Genomic DNA, 13,020 nt, shown 5'->3' on the forward strand with positions numbered 1-13,020 from the left:
AATATTTGACATTTATATCGAAAAAAATCGCGCTCAATCTCGTCGCTCGAATTTTAATACGTCGATCGCCAAAAAATTATGCGCAAACGCGAAATATTGGACAAAGGACACATACATATCCTGCGGAAATGGATTATCAAACACGATTATCGCACGATTATTACAATCAGATAATATTTTCGATTATATCGTACTCACGTAAAGTACCCGAACAGCACTATCGACGCCATCTTGCAGATTCCACGGGAGGACTGCGCATGCGCTCGAAAATCTGTTCTAATATGAAGCAAAGAGTCCTCTGCTCTGATTGGTCGACCGAGCGTCTAACTTCACTCAAGTAAATTTTCGAACGCATCTCGAGAGGACTGCGCATGCGGCAACCTGACCAATCGTCTTCTAGCTCTCTCTGACGTCACAGATTGTGACATTCATGAATATCGCCGCGATAATGGGCCTGTTCTTTTTAGCTGCACTACTGCACTAGTGCAATTAGTTAGGGTGCAGTCCCACGTAGAAGAAAAAGCGGAACGGAAAAGCGGAACGGAAAAGAAGTATAGTGGGGGTAACCAATCAGAGTTTCTCCAAAAGACATCATACCTAGCGTTCTCGTATGTATGTACATACCTAGCATATCTAGTCTTTCTTATTCATAAATAAAATTTATAAATTTATTTTTATATAAAATAATAATGTCATCGGTAAATTTTTTTATTATAATATAAAATATGTGTGTGTGTGTGTTTTATTTTCAGATATATATATTAAATTTTGTAACAATTTATTACACTTAACATTAAATTAGGTGAAAATATATTATTCTGAATAAAATATTTGTTACAATATAAAATGTAATTTTATCATTGTTTCATATAAATAGTTTAGTTTAATTTTATATTTTCACAAAATATAAAAACAAAATTACACTAAAATAATATATTTCTCTTGTTAAATTTATATTATTATAAAGTTCTTTATTCCATTCCGCTTTTATATGACTGGGTTCCCCATGGAATATATTTTACGCAAAAACGGAAAAAATTCTAACCTAAAATTTACAATAATTCTGAATTAGCTTTGTTTTTTCGTAAATTATATTCCACTGAAATTTTCCATTTATTATAAAAAGATATTTTTTTACAAAATTGATTATTTTTGTTAACTATAATTCATAAAAAATAATTTTTTACTCTTACTTATTTCCGCTTTTTCCGGTACATGGGGAACCCGGTTATTTAAAATCGGAACAGATATGTCTTTTGGAGAAACGTTCTGATTGGTTATCCTCACTATACTTCTTTTCCGTTCCGCTTTTCCGTTCCGCTTTTTCTTCTACGTGGGACTGTACCCTTAGGTCCATATTCTGAATCCTCTTTTATCGATAAAAGTGCCTCTAAAAGTGGCTTATAGCCAATCAGAAGGCTTATAAGCCACTTTTAGAGGCACTTTTAACGATAAAAGAGGATTCAGAATATGGACCTTAGAGTGAAAGAAAGTATGTTTGTCTCTTTCTAACTTATTGCACTAGTGCAGCAGTGCAGCTAAAAAGAACAGACCCAATGTATACAATAACAAGTGTGTCGAGATGATATGTATGCAGAAATTTGCATGTTTGTCGAGAGAATAGGCGAGATAATATTTCGATTCAGTTTAGGAGAAGCATTCTGCGAATTGTACAGCCACACGTGCTTTCCCGAAGAGGTGAGTCGTATTTTTTTTTCTTGTCTGCAACGCCGGTGTACGTAACTAACCTCAAAATCGTAAATAACCCTCCGATGTAAGCAACAGGTTCTTCTAAGAATCTTAATGAGATTTTGTTAACTAATCTCTTTTAATTGCATTTTTTCTACATGTGCGTTATTTTCTCTTCCTATTTTCAACACAAAATCTGCCTGTTGGAGATGTATCTTCTTGCTATTGAACTCGAGATAAGTCTACAAATTTGGTTTTTAAATAAGGATAACAAGAAATAAATAAGGTGTAAGAAACGCAAATAAATAAAAGATTTATTTTAGGCACTGAAAACATAAAAATGTAACAGAAGCATAATTAAATATATTTAATTATAACAATTATGTAATTATATATAAATTATATTAATTATGACAATTATATAATAAATTTAGTATCATATGTATTATAATATTGAATTTTATGAAAGTTGTGACTTTATTTGAATAGAACTATTTGCATGCAAATCAGTTTTCTTTCGCATATATTGTACATTCAGAGTTATTTTAAGAAAATATCTCAGCCTTTGATATCATGCTAACAGATATATAAACATGAAACAACTGCAACTTCCAGAATCAAGAAAGCAAAAACACAATGGATGAAAACTCGCAAGATGGATATAGAATATGAATTGTAAAAAATCATATAATTATAAGAGAAAAGTAAAGGTACTTTTCAATCATTTTACTACAATCCTGAATTAATTTTACATTTTACATAATGACGGAGGAAAAAAGTAACAGTTTTGTTGTGAAACAACAAAAACTACTACGAAATAAAAAAATTGATAAAAGTAGCCATGCGAAGCTGACGTATAGCATCGAGACATTGTTCGAAAAGTATTTCACAATTTCGGACAGTCAAGGACAAACGCAAACATATATGTTACCCGAGCCAGAGTCCATGTTTAAGGAGCCACCATGGCAGCTGGACAACTTGCAAATGCTGAAGAATAGTCTAAACGAAATGAAGAGTCGCCTCAACAATTTTAATCTATGCGAATGGCAACAACATACAAACCAGATGAACAAAGCAGGCGATATCGTGAGCGCTGTGAAAAAGAACATACAAGCAGAGCTTGTGACTCAAGCGTGGTGTAAATTCTACGAGATCGCTTCCAACTTTTTTCTAGTCCCGTTAAACGAGATTCATCGCGAAGAAAACGGTAAGAACTTCACTTCCGTGCATCTGTGCGAAGCACCAGGTGCCTTTGTGGCTGCTCTGAATCACTGGTTGAAAACGAACGCGCCCAATGTGCGATGGAATTGGTTGGCAACCACATTGAATCCTTACTGCGAGGGAAATTCGTATGACAGGATGGTCGCCGATGACAGGTTCATCAGGCACACTCTAAAGCATTGGTGCTTTGGCGTCGATAATACGGGTGATATCATGGATCTTAGAAATCTAGACATTCTCATAGAGAGATGCAAACTCTTGAATGAGAAGGAACGAATTCTGCTGGTCACCGCAGATGGAAGTGTAGATTGCACAGACGTGCCAGGAGAGCAAGAAAGCGCTGTAGCTCAGTTGCACTTGTGTGAAACGGTGGCTTGTATGCATCTCTTGGAGAAAGGGGGCAATTTTCTCCTGAAACTCTTCACCCTGTTCGAGCATCAGTCCGTATGCTTGATGTATCTGCTATCCTGCATCTTCCATCGAGTCACTGTCACAAAGCCAGCGTCCAGCAAAGCTGGAAATTCAGAAATGTATGTCGTCTGCGTAAATTTCAAGGGTAGAGATTACGTAGCACCGTATTTGAATATTCTCAGACGGCACTGCGGCAACGGGTCGCCTGCAAAAGCAATGTTTAATCCGCGGGATATTCCAGATGACTTTCTGCGAAGACTCGAGGAGTGCAGCGAGTTCTTTAAGCGTCATCAGTGCCAAGTCATAGAAGATAACATAAGTATGTTTCGTACAGAAAAATACAACGATATCCTTTTCACATTGAAACATGTCAGGCGAATTGTTGCTAATAAATATCTCAGGAATTGCAGATTGAGTCGAATAGATCCCGGGAATGAGATAGTCGGCCGGGAAGTATTAGAGAAGAGCAGCAATAGCTTTACGAATAAAAAATGGCGTGTCGATTCTTACAACGAGCGTTGCAAGAAGCAAGATTTAGAACCGCGAGAACACTTATCGCAGATATGTAACGAAGTGATGGAGATCGAATCGCCAGCAGAAAAATCTTACACTGTAAGCAAGCTTTTTAACTGCGTATTTCTGTATAAATTGGAAAAAGCCATGTATCTCACAATTTGCGACAAACTAAAAAAATTTCGTCTTCCATAATATTTTCGAAAATTAAACCCAGCAATTGAAAGAAACAACGATCTACAAAATATGTATCTTAATTTTACAATAATCTTAATTTTATTCTAATTATATCACAATTATGTTTATTGTGTGTGAGGGAATAATTAAGGAGTGTGTAAGTTATTGTTTAAACAAATGAAAAATTTTTATTTTCTGAAAAGAAAAGAATAATGGTCCATCTACAACGTGATTATTTTCCTTTTGTAGTGGCATTTACGGGCACCGGAAACTGTAGAGATACAAATAGGAAGAGCTTTTAACAAAGTCTGCAGCTCGCACTTTTGTGACTCGAGAATTCATCAGATATTAAACAAGATTGACGATATAGTACGAGACACATGTTCTACCGTATGTTTCCCATCTGCAGAAATTACAAGAGAGCAGACACAACACATTGATCCACTTCACGAGATACTGAGCTTCCAATTCGTCCGCGATTACGATAGTCATCGGACGATTGCTGAAATTTACGATCGATTAGAGAAGCTCCGAATCGGACAAACACTCATTCTCGTCGGCTACTCTTTGCTGACGCAGTTGAACGTCGGTCTTTTACATCTCCTGAGTGGTTTCTTCGATAAGATCACTGTAGATATTTGTGATAACAAAGGCTATCGCATAAAATTGGAGACTTATAAGCGTAATGACAAAGCATTTAATGATTTGCGCGAAATATTTACCGCGTCACAAAATGCACGCAAAGATAATATGATAATCTGGTCGATAATACCTATAACAATTTTATATGGTAAGATTTATATATAATAACAAACAGAAAAGAGAACAAATCAATTTCATTAATTTTCTGTGTTAGTGTATATAAATATAAATTCTTATCAAGTTTTATAAAATGATAATAAATACATTTTTATAAAAGTTTTATAAAATGATAATAAGTACATTGATAGACAGGGCAATATTCCTCTATATTTTAGATTAAAAATCTGAAAATGATCATTATCTTCTCTAACAAAATTTAATGACAATTTTACCTGTCAAATTTAAAAAAAATATGTAAATATGTATATAATAAATTTGGTGTCAATATTTTTAATCTTCAATTCTTTATTAAAGCTTTTGCATTTTTTAAATATATTTAGTTTTCAGATTTTAACAGTTATTTAACTTTTTTGTTAACGAGAAATCATTTCGATCTTTAATAAAGAATATTGTCAATCGCATCAAATACACTTATTTATACTTATTATTAACGCACATCCGGTATTTACGACTCAATTTTTTTCTAGAATGTGACCAGTTTCCCATGATAATTCAACTTAATCACCTGATGATTAAAGAATACGCTCATCACGTCAGAAATTCTATATACATGATGTGATTGTATAATTATAAATATAAATTTATTTATAATTAAAACTATATATACTTGAAGATAATTGTAAATAATATTGTAAATCTTTCTCTCTTTCTATAAATATCGTTTATATTGCAAATATTTCCTTATTATGGGTAAAACATACATGTGCAAAGCTTTGTAAAATATGCAATGTAAAACGAAATTTTTCGTTAATGAAAAAATGATTGCATGCATGGGCAAGTAAGACAAATGGTAATTATATACTTATATCAGAGACTAAAAATGAGAAACGTTTCTTTTATCCTTTTTTTAGAAAAGTATAGAAAAATTCTTCTTATGTATTTTATCTTTATTTTTAAATAATCTTAATAAATATTTTCCATTTTCTTGTAACAAATCATAGCGAAAAAACAATGCCTAAATTTTTTTGTACAGTTTATAAAGATCTTATATTAATTAAAATTATAATAGCTTTAATATTTTTTAAATAAGGGTAAAAAATAATGTCCAAATCTCGATATATGAATGAAAGAATCTAATTCTCGTGTAATTTTTCATACTTGATATTTTTGCACGATAATAACTTAATAATAAATAACACGGGTTAATAAATAATTCCAGATTCAAGGTCGACACTTGTGGGTCAGATTTGTTTTGTAACAACAGATAATCGATGTTTTGGGATCACGTTCGATGCGTAGACCGAGATTTCGCTTTCTAGGAAAGGATTTCTTCGTTGGAATAACGAAACGGCGTTGTGCGAGGTGTCGGCGAGATCTTTTCGAAGGCGTATTGTAACTATAAAAAATCCACGTGCCACGTTTTAGATCGACGTCATCACACGTTAAGATGAAATGCTACCTTATCAGGAACTGTACTCGTTTCCTGTCCACCGGACAGCACATGCCGAAGGTATGCATTGTCGGTTCAGGTCCGGCAGGTTTTTATGCAGCCCAACAGTTATTAAAGGTAATAGCAATAGAGACTAATTACAATCAATAGTAATATAGATATAAATTATTAAAAAAATAAATTTATTAAATTCTAAATATTTCACGAAAAATAAAATAACATGAAATATTTATATCAAATTGTGATTGATAGAGTTCTGGCGATGTGAAAGTCGATATATTGGAGAAGCTACCTGTTCCCTTCGGTCTGGTGCGCTTCGGGGTTGCTCCGGATCATCCAGAAGTGAAAAATGTCATCAATACGTTCCATAAAACCGCGACCAATCCACGTGTTCAATTTCTAGGCAACGTTAATGTTGGCACGGATGTTACTATTGATCAATTACGTAATTTTTATCATGCCATATTATTGGTATGTAATACTTAAACTATATTTGTTAATTATGTAATGAGAAGTAAACATATAATATTTTTGTTTAATTAATAGTTGTTTTTTTATTCTTGTCCTAGACTTATGGCGCCCAAAAAGACCGACTGCTCAATATACCAGGTGAACACTTAAACAATGTGATATCAGGTCGACGTTTCGTTGGTTGGTACAATGGAATTCCAGCTGACAAGGACCTGGACATTAATTTAGACATGGAGGAAGTAGTTGTCCTAGGTCAAGGCAACGTAGCTATAGATATCACGAGAATTCTTTTAACACCTATCGATAAACTTAAGGTAACTCTCGATTCCTAATTAATGATTTATTGTTAAATTAAAACTTTTATAAATAATTAGGATTTATAATCAAAAAAAGATTCTAAAATCGAATATACTATAGATTTTAAAACTAAATCTTCAAATAATTTTATCTATTACAAAATGGAATTAATTTTTAATTTGAAATATGTGAAACCATCTCTGATCTCTTTCGATTATTTCAGAACACTGACATCACATCGTTCGCCCTGGAACGTTTATCTCATAGTAGAGTGCGAAAAGTCTCTATGGTTGGACGCAGAGGACCTTTGCAGACCGCTTTCACGATCGCGGAACTACGCGAACTCCTCAAGTTGGAGAACTGCAAAAATCTCTGGCGACTGCAAGACTTTACAGGTGTACGAGATATTGTGCCAACATTAGCTAGACCGCGAAAACGACTCACGGAGCTCATGTTGAAATCTTTAGAAGAATCTGTGAGCGACTCGACGCACGCCAAAGAGCTAAATACGATCTTTCTGCGAGGTCCCGTCGAATTCCATGGCGGTGATGATTTACGGAGCATCAGATTCGCAGTGAATCGTCTGCGAGGAGATGCATTTCAAGATCAGGTGGCCGAAGCCACCAACGAATTCGAGACGATCTCATGTGGTTTGGCTGTGCGTAGCATCGGTTACAAGTCCGTTCAAATAGATAGTTCGATTCCATTTGATGGAAAGAAAGGACGTGTGGTGAATAAGGACGGTAAGGTCGACGCCAATCTCTACAGCGCTGGATGGGCAGCCACTGGACCGGTCGGCGTTATTTTATCAACTATGACGAACGCTTTTCAAGTCGGTAGTTTGGTGTGCAAAGAACTGGCGTCCTCGACTGAGAATAAAGCGGGTTCAAACGGTGTGTGCGATATCTTGAATGCCAAAGGAATCCAGATCGTATCTTATGAGGACTGGCAAAAGATTGATCGTGTTGAACAAGACCGTGGTAAACAATTGGGAAAACCGCGGGAAAAGATTGTGGATGTGACGGAAATGCTTAACATTGCTGCAAAGTGAACAACTAGAAAAATAAAGGATGTTTTAAAAAATTAAGTATGAAAAACCTGTTTTTTATTGTATGCACTTATAAAAAATCGAAAATTATACACAAATATATGTATATTTATATAAAAAATACGTTTTTCATGCCTAGATTGTCTAAAAGATTAAGACATTTCTTTTATATGTCAAGCTTTTATTTTCTGAAACGTGTTAAAATATTTCTTTCATGTGCCTAATTTTTGTGTTCATATTTTGGAAGAGCCGATATAATAAAAATTATATAGGCCTAACTGTACAATTGATATTGTAAAGGATACAATCGATTTAAGATTTGAGAAAATCAATTTCAATAATCTTAATTTGAAACTACTTCTGCATAATAAATCTCTACTAAAATTGTGCTGAATCTTTCGATTTTTATGAAAAATACGAATTATTTCATATAATATAATGAAACATGTATATTTTCTTTTATATATATTTTAATGGGATATAAAAGGATAAATCATGTGTGATCAAAGAAAGGAAAAAATTCCAAATTATATTTACATTAAAATTGCGCTTCTATTATTGTTATTACTATAAATTATTGTTATGACTATAAGTTGAAAATAGATGTGTAAATGGATTGAAAACAAATTCTATTAATGATACAATTAAATGTTAGTATACATGTGTTTTATGTCATGTCACCTAACTTATCTAACCTGACCTGACCTAACTTGACCTAAACAACAATCAATCCTGAATGAAATCAGTAGCGGTCATTTAAAACGATATATGACTTTTAATAACTGATATAACAAATAATACAAATGTAAGTTTTTATATAGGGAAACACATTTTCTTCGTTTTATATTGTGCTTAAAATTTATTTTAAGTTTTTATATAAAAAATTCTGTATACAAAGAAATGAATATCTATTTTTATAGGTTAAATAATATGTCTCTGCATACAAGAGAAACTATAATTGATGTGTTTAGTACTAAAATTGTGTATTTGTATAATTTTCGATTTTTTTTGTAAGCACATACGTAAATTAATTTTTTTACTTTATCTATCTCTATTATACATATTATAATACTAACAAATGTTATTTATAATTGTAACTAAAATCTCCTTAAAAAATTACAATCTTGATTCTTAATACAAATTTAATTTGAATTTTCATTGAATTGAATTTTAATTTTAATAAGAATCAATAAAACATTGTATATACTCAAGATTTTAGGATTCATTCTAATAGACACTGCATGATACATTTAGATGTTATAACAAATATATATAAAATTTTATATTCTTATTTATTGATATTATTTAGCTGAACATGAATTTAAGAGAACCAAGAAAGAAAAGAAAAATAAAATTGAAGCCACAGTGTCCATTTCCCATTCCTTTGAATGAAACGCAAGAATGGCCAGTGTATACTGCACATCTCACAGATGTAGGATCATGCATAATTGAACCTGAGGAGATCAATGCAGTGCATTCTATGGTGAGGACAAGTTTTAAAATTAATTTTTGACATAAGTGGCAATAAGGAATAAATATTTTTATCTGCAGGGATTTTTTGGTAAAGGATCATTGTCACGCAGTTATCCATCATTTGGTAAAGCAAGATACGGAGCACCACCAGTTGTTCGGAACAGACAGTGGCTTCGTAGACAAGAATGGTTGAAAGAAGTTAAGGAATTGAATTCTGTCTCTTCCAATTTTGAAGGTACAATAGACAGTATATCATGATATATAAAATATTAATGAATTGTTTTATTTATCATTTATTAATATAATAAAAATCATTCTTAAATAAATATAAAATAAAATAAAAATAATATATTATTAACTTACAATGAAAGTCTGTGATATTGCAGATGCTAAAACAAGTGCTGAATGTGAAGAAGAAAATGTCTTGGATAGCAAAACAGAGAATATTGGAGACGTCATTGAGATTCCATTGAATTGCAATGAGAAACATAACAAAATAAACAACACGAAACAAAGAAACGAAGTCACAAATGACATAGAAATTGATGAAGTTGTTTTAGATTCTGCAGAAGAAGATGATGTATGTATCATTAATAATCAAGAATCTGACAATATTAAAAGTCCACCAAAAACTCACGATGATGAGAATTTCTCAGAGGAAAAAAAAGAGGAGGAAGAAGTTTGCGAATTAAATTATTACGATTTCAAGAGTGACTGCGCGAGTGAAGATGATAATCAGCATGGAAAGCTATTGGTTTTACCAGACAGTGATTCAGATACTGAAAACTATTTAAAAAATATTAAGCCGAGAATCGAAAACGAAGGTTTCCCCATTCGAGAGGCTCTGCATCTCACTTTCGAAGAGACTTTTTTTCTCCTTTTTGGTTTAGGTTGCCTCCAAGTGGTTCACTTTGATGGCAGTCTGTTGGACATCAATAATGCATGGTTGTACTTTTGCAAGGAAAAGCCAGATTTCTTACAAAAATATGTAGTTTATCATTATTACAGAAGTAAAGGATGGGTGGTGAAGCCCGGCCTGAAATACGGTGGCGACTTTTGTTAGTATTCGTTGTTTGAGTATTCATTTTTTGAAAATATCTTATTGAATATTTTATTCTTCCCATACTTAAAAATATCATATATGTATAAAGTTACACCTTGATTTTTTATATTTTTCTTGTAAAAAATTTTTTTAATCATTTTTATATTATCAGAAAAATAGTGAATAATTTGAGTTAGTTAGAAATATTTTTACAATTATTTTTTTTTTGAAAGATTTTTTATTCACACATACTTATGTGTATATATATCTCAGAAAAAGAAAATTTTGTTTATTTTACATTATTATTATATTATTTAACATACTTTTAAATTTTTTAGTGCTCTATAAAGAAGGACCACCTTTTTTTCATGCATCTTATATTGTCATAGTCGAAGTAGTAGATGCAGATTCCTTAGTTATAGAGTCTACTTTGTCCACGCGATCCACGTGGGACAGTTTGTTTGGATTGCAAAGGCTCTCTGAAACTGCTGCCAAGGTATAAACAATTGCATATTTATGTAATAATTTAAAATATAAATACAATCTTTTATATATTATTAACTATTATTGACTTGTTTGGACTATAGGAGATACTCTTCGCGCAAGTTTTATGGCCATCATCAGTGCCTCAGGACATCAGTGCAACTAGCCCCGAAATACTCTCTGAATTTACAGTGAGAGAATTACTTTGGCGTCGATGGAATCCGAAACAACACCGTGAAGATGTCCCCACCGAGGATGAGGACTCATGCTGAAGGTTTTTTAAATATTTATATTTTAGAAATCTTTTTTAACGTAACAATTTCGCTGTACTTATATGTATCTTATTTCATATATCAATTTTTTTACCACATTACATAGTAATATGCGCTTGTATATATGTATAATTTTTTAAAATGAAAGTGTATATACATTTGTATATACATTGCATTAAAATGCGGATTGCGTGCAGTCGTATCCTATCATAATATGGTAAGAAAGATGTCTTCTTAAAATAAATTCACAATTCTCCTAAATCCCGCGATATAATCGTATGGGAGATTTTCACATCTTGCAACAATATGTCACACATACAATTATCGATTGTGTGTGCCCTATAAGAATGTAATAATAATAAGTAATATTTTTATAAAAAAGAATTGCGTATAAGATACGAGCGATATGTAATATTTTGATGATACAAAAAAAATTGTTATATAAGTTAAGAAGCTCTAAAATAACGGAAATTATTTTGGTGGTCTCAACTATTGGTTAATATTAAATAATCAATATTAAAATATATCGAGAACTATATTTTTAGCAATGAAGTGTCAATAAGTACTTGAGTGGTTTGTAAGATGTTGCTAACAATAGTAATTTTGTGCTTAACATTAATAAGTTTCTTTACATAAGAATCTGTCTCTAGCGGATATTGTAGTGTGTCGTTAATTCTCTGAAGTTCCTCTGTTAAGGATTCAATCCGTTGCTTCAGCTCTATTTGACATATCCTATAACAAAGAGAATAGTTATGCATAAAAAATAATACTCTTCGCAACTTTTGTACGCAACTTGTAGTACATGATAGAAGCACAATTTTTTATAACATTCCAATAATTATATATGAAAATTGAAAATGATTTTCAAAATGCTCAAGAATTCTTGTAAAATAGGTAACAATAAGATATATATGTTGCTTGTGTAAGTAAATCGCAATTTTTTATCGTTACAATTCGATGAATAAACATATATTTTGCAATAAATAGTACGTACTGTGAAAGAAATATAAGAATAATAAATATATGTAAATTTGCAAGAAGAAACGCGAAAAATAAATGTTACTATTATTGCATGCACGCTGAACAGAAAACTTGACGTCACCTTGTGGCGCGAATTCTCTCGTCCAGTTGAGCCACCATAGGTTTCAAGAGACTCATAAGACCTTCCGTTAATGCATCCCGCGTCGGATTTTCGCAAAAGTCATCTATCTTGTCGTCGATAGATGTATTGTCACTCGCTGTGTCCACGTTATAGTCCATGTTATAGCTGTAGTGAAGTAGACACTACCGTGTCTCTTGATATATATATATATATATAATCTGAAATAATAATATAGATACAATCTAATCTAAATATATAAATGTTATATGTATATTATTATTTTATATAATTACCTGAAGTGACACACTTAACCTTTTACAACATATTTATAAGCACCGTTAGGGCCTGAGCAGAATGGCTGCCTTAAGATTTTAAGACTATGTTTTATGCCTTAGGTCTTTGTCTTAGGTAACGCACAATACTGTGTGTTATGTCTCGAGTCTTATGTATACGCGAACGTTTATTTCTTACAAACGTTCGCGTATACATAAGACTCGGGACATAACACACAGTATTGTGCGTTACTTAAGACAAAGACCTAAGGCATAAAACATAGTCTTAAAATTATAAGGCAGCCATTCTGCTCAAGCCCTTAACGCCACAGAGCGC

The 13,020-nt window shown here is 32.3% G+C and overlaps 2 protein-coding genes across 10 annotated transcripts; one reads left to right on the top strand and one right to left on the bottom strand.

Moving 5' to 3' along the window:
- The first annotated feature begins 1,423 nt into the window (after positions 1-1,423).
- Dare (NADPH:adrenodoxin oxidoreductase, mitochondrial) lies at positions 1,424-12,671 on the top strand. 9 transcript variants are annotated; one of them, XM_083078086.1, is made up of 6 exons: positions 1,435-1,698; positions 9,349-9,522; positions 9,591-9,747; positions 9,899-10,570; positions 10,893-11,050; positions 11,142-12,671. In XM_083078086.1, the coding sequence occupies exons 1-6, from the start codon at positions 1,588-1,590 to the stop codon at positions 11,307-11,309; spliced, it is 1,440 nt and encodes a 479-aa protein (XP_082934212.1). In that variant the 5' UTR covers positions 1,435-1,587; the 3' UTR covers positions 11,310-12,671. The 9 variants fall into 9 exon arrangements, 7 of the variants coding, with proteins under 7 accessions (XP_082934218.1, XP_082934212.1, XP_082934215.1 ...); XM_083078088.1 differs by lacking the exons at positions 1,435-1,698; positions 9,591-9,747; positions 9,899-10,570; positions 10,893-11,050; positions 11,142-12,671 and adding exons at positions 5,399-5,623; positions 5,993-6,340; positions 6,476-6,694; positions 6,793-7,008; positions 7,215-8,078 and having other exon boundaries at positions 9,349-9,458; XM_083078091.1 differs by lacking the exon at positions 1,435-1,698 and adding an exon at positions 7,940-8,078.
- Positions 11,826-12,866, bottom strand: LOC145959334 (SNAPIN protein homolog). Its single transcript, XM_083078093.1, has 3 exons — positions 12,705-12,866; positions 12,412-12,629; positions 11,826-12,041 (listed from the first exon to the last, which is right to left on the bottom strand). The coding sequence occupies exons 2-3, from the start codon at positions 12,567-12,569 to the stop codon at positions 11,843-11,845; spliced, it is 357 nt and encodes a 118-aa protein (XP_082934219.1). The 5' UTR covers positions 12,570-12,629; positions 12,705-12,866; the 3' UTR covers positions 11,826-11,842.
- Between the last annotated feature and the right edge of the window lie 154 nt (positions 12,867-13,020).

The sequence above is a fragment of the Camponotus vicinus genome, unplaced genomic scaffold, assembly GCF_025532165.1.
Source record: "Camponotus vicinus isolate PSW18456_S1 unplaced genomic scaffold, iyCamVici1.0 SCAF_1, whole genome shotgun sequence".
NCBI lineage: Eukaryota > Metazoa > Arthropoda > Insecta > Hymenoptera > Formicidae > Camponotus > Camponotus vicinus.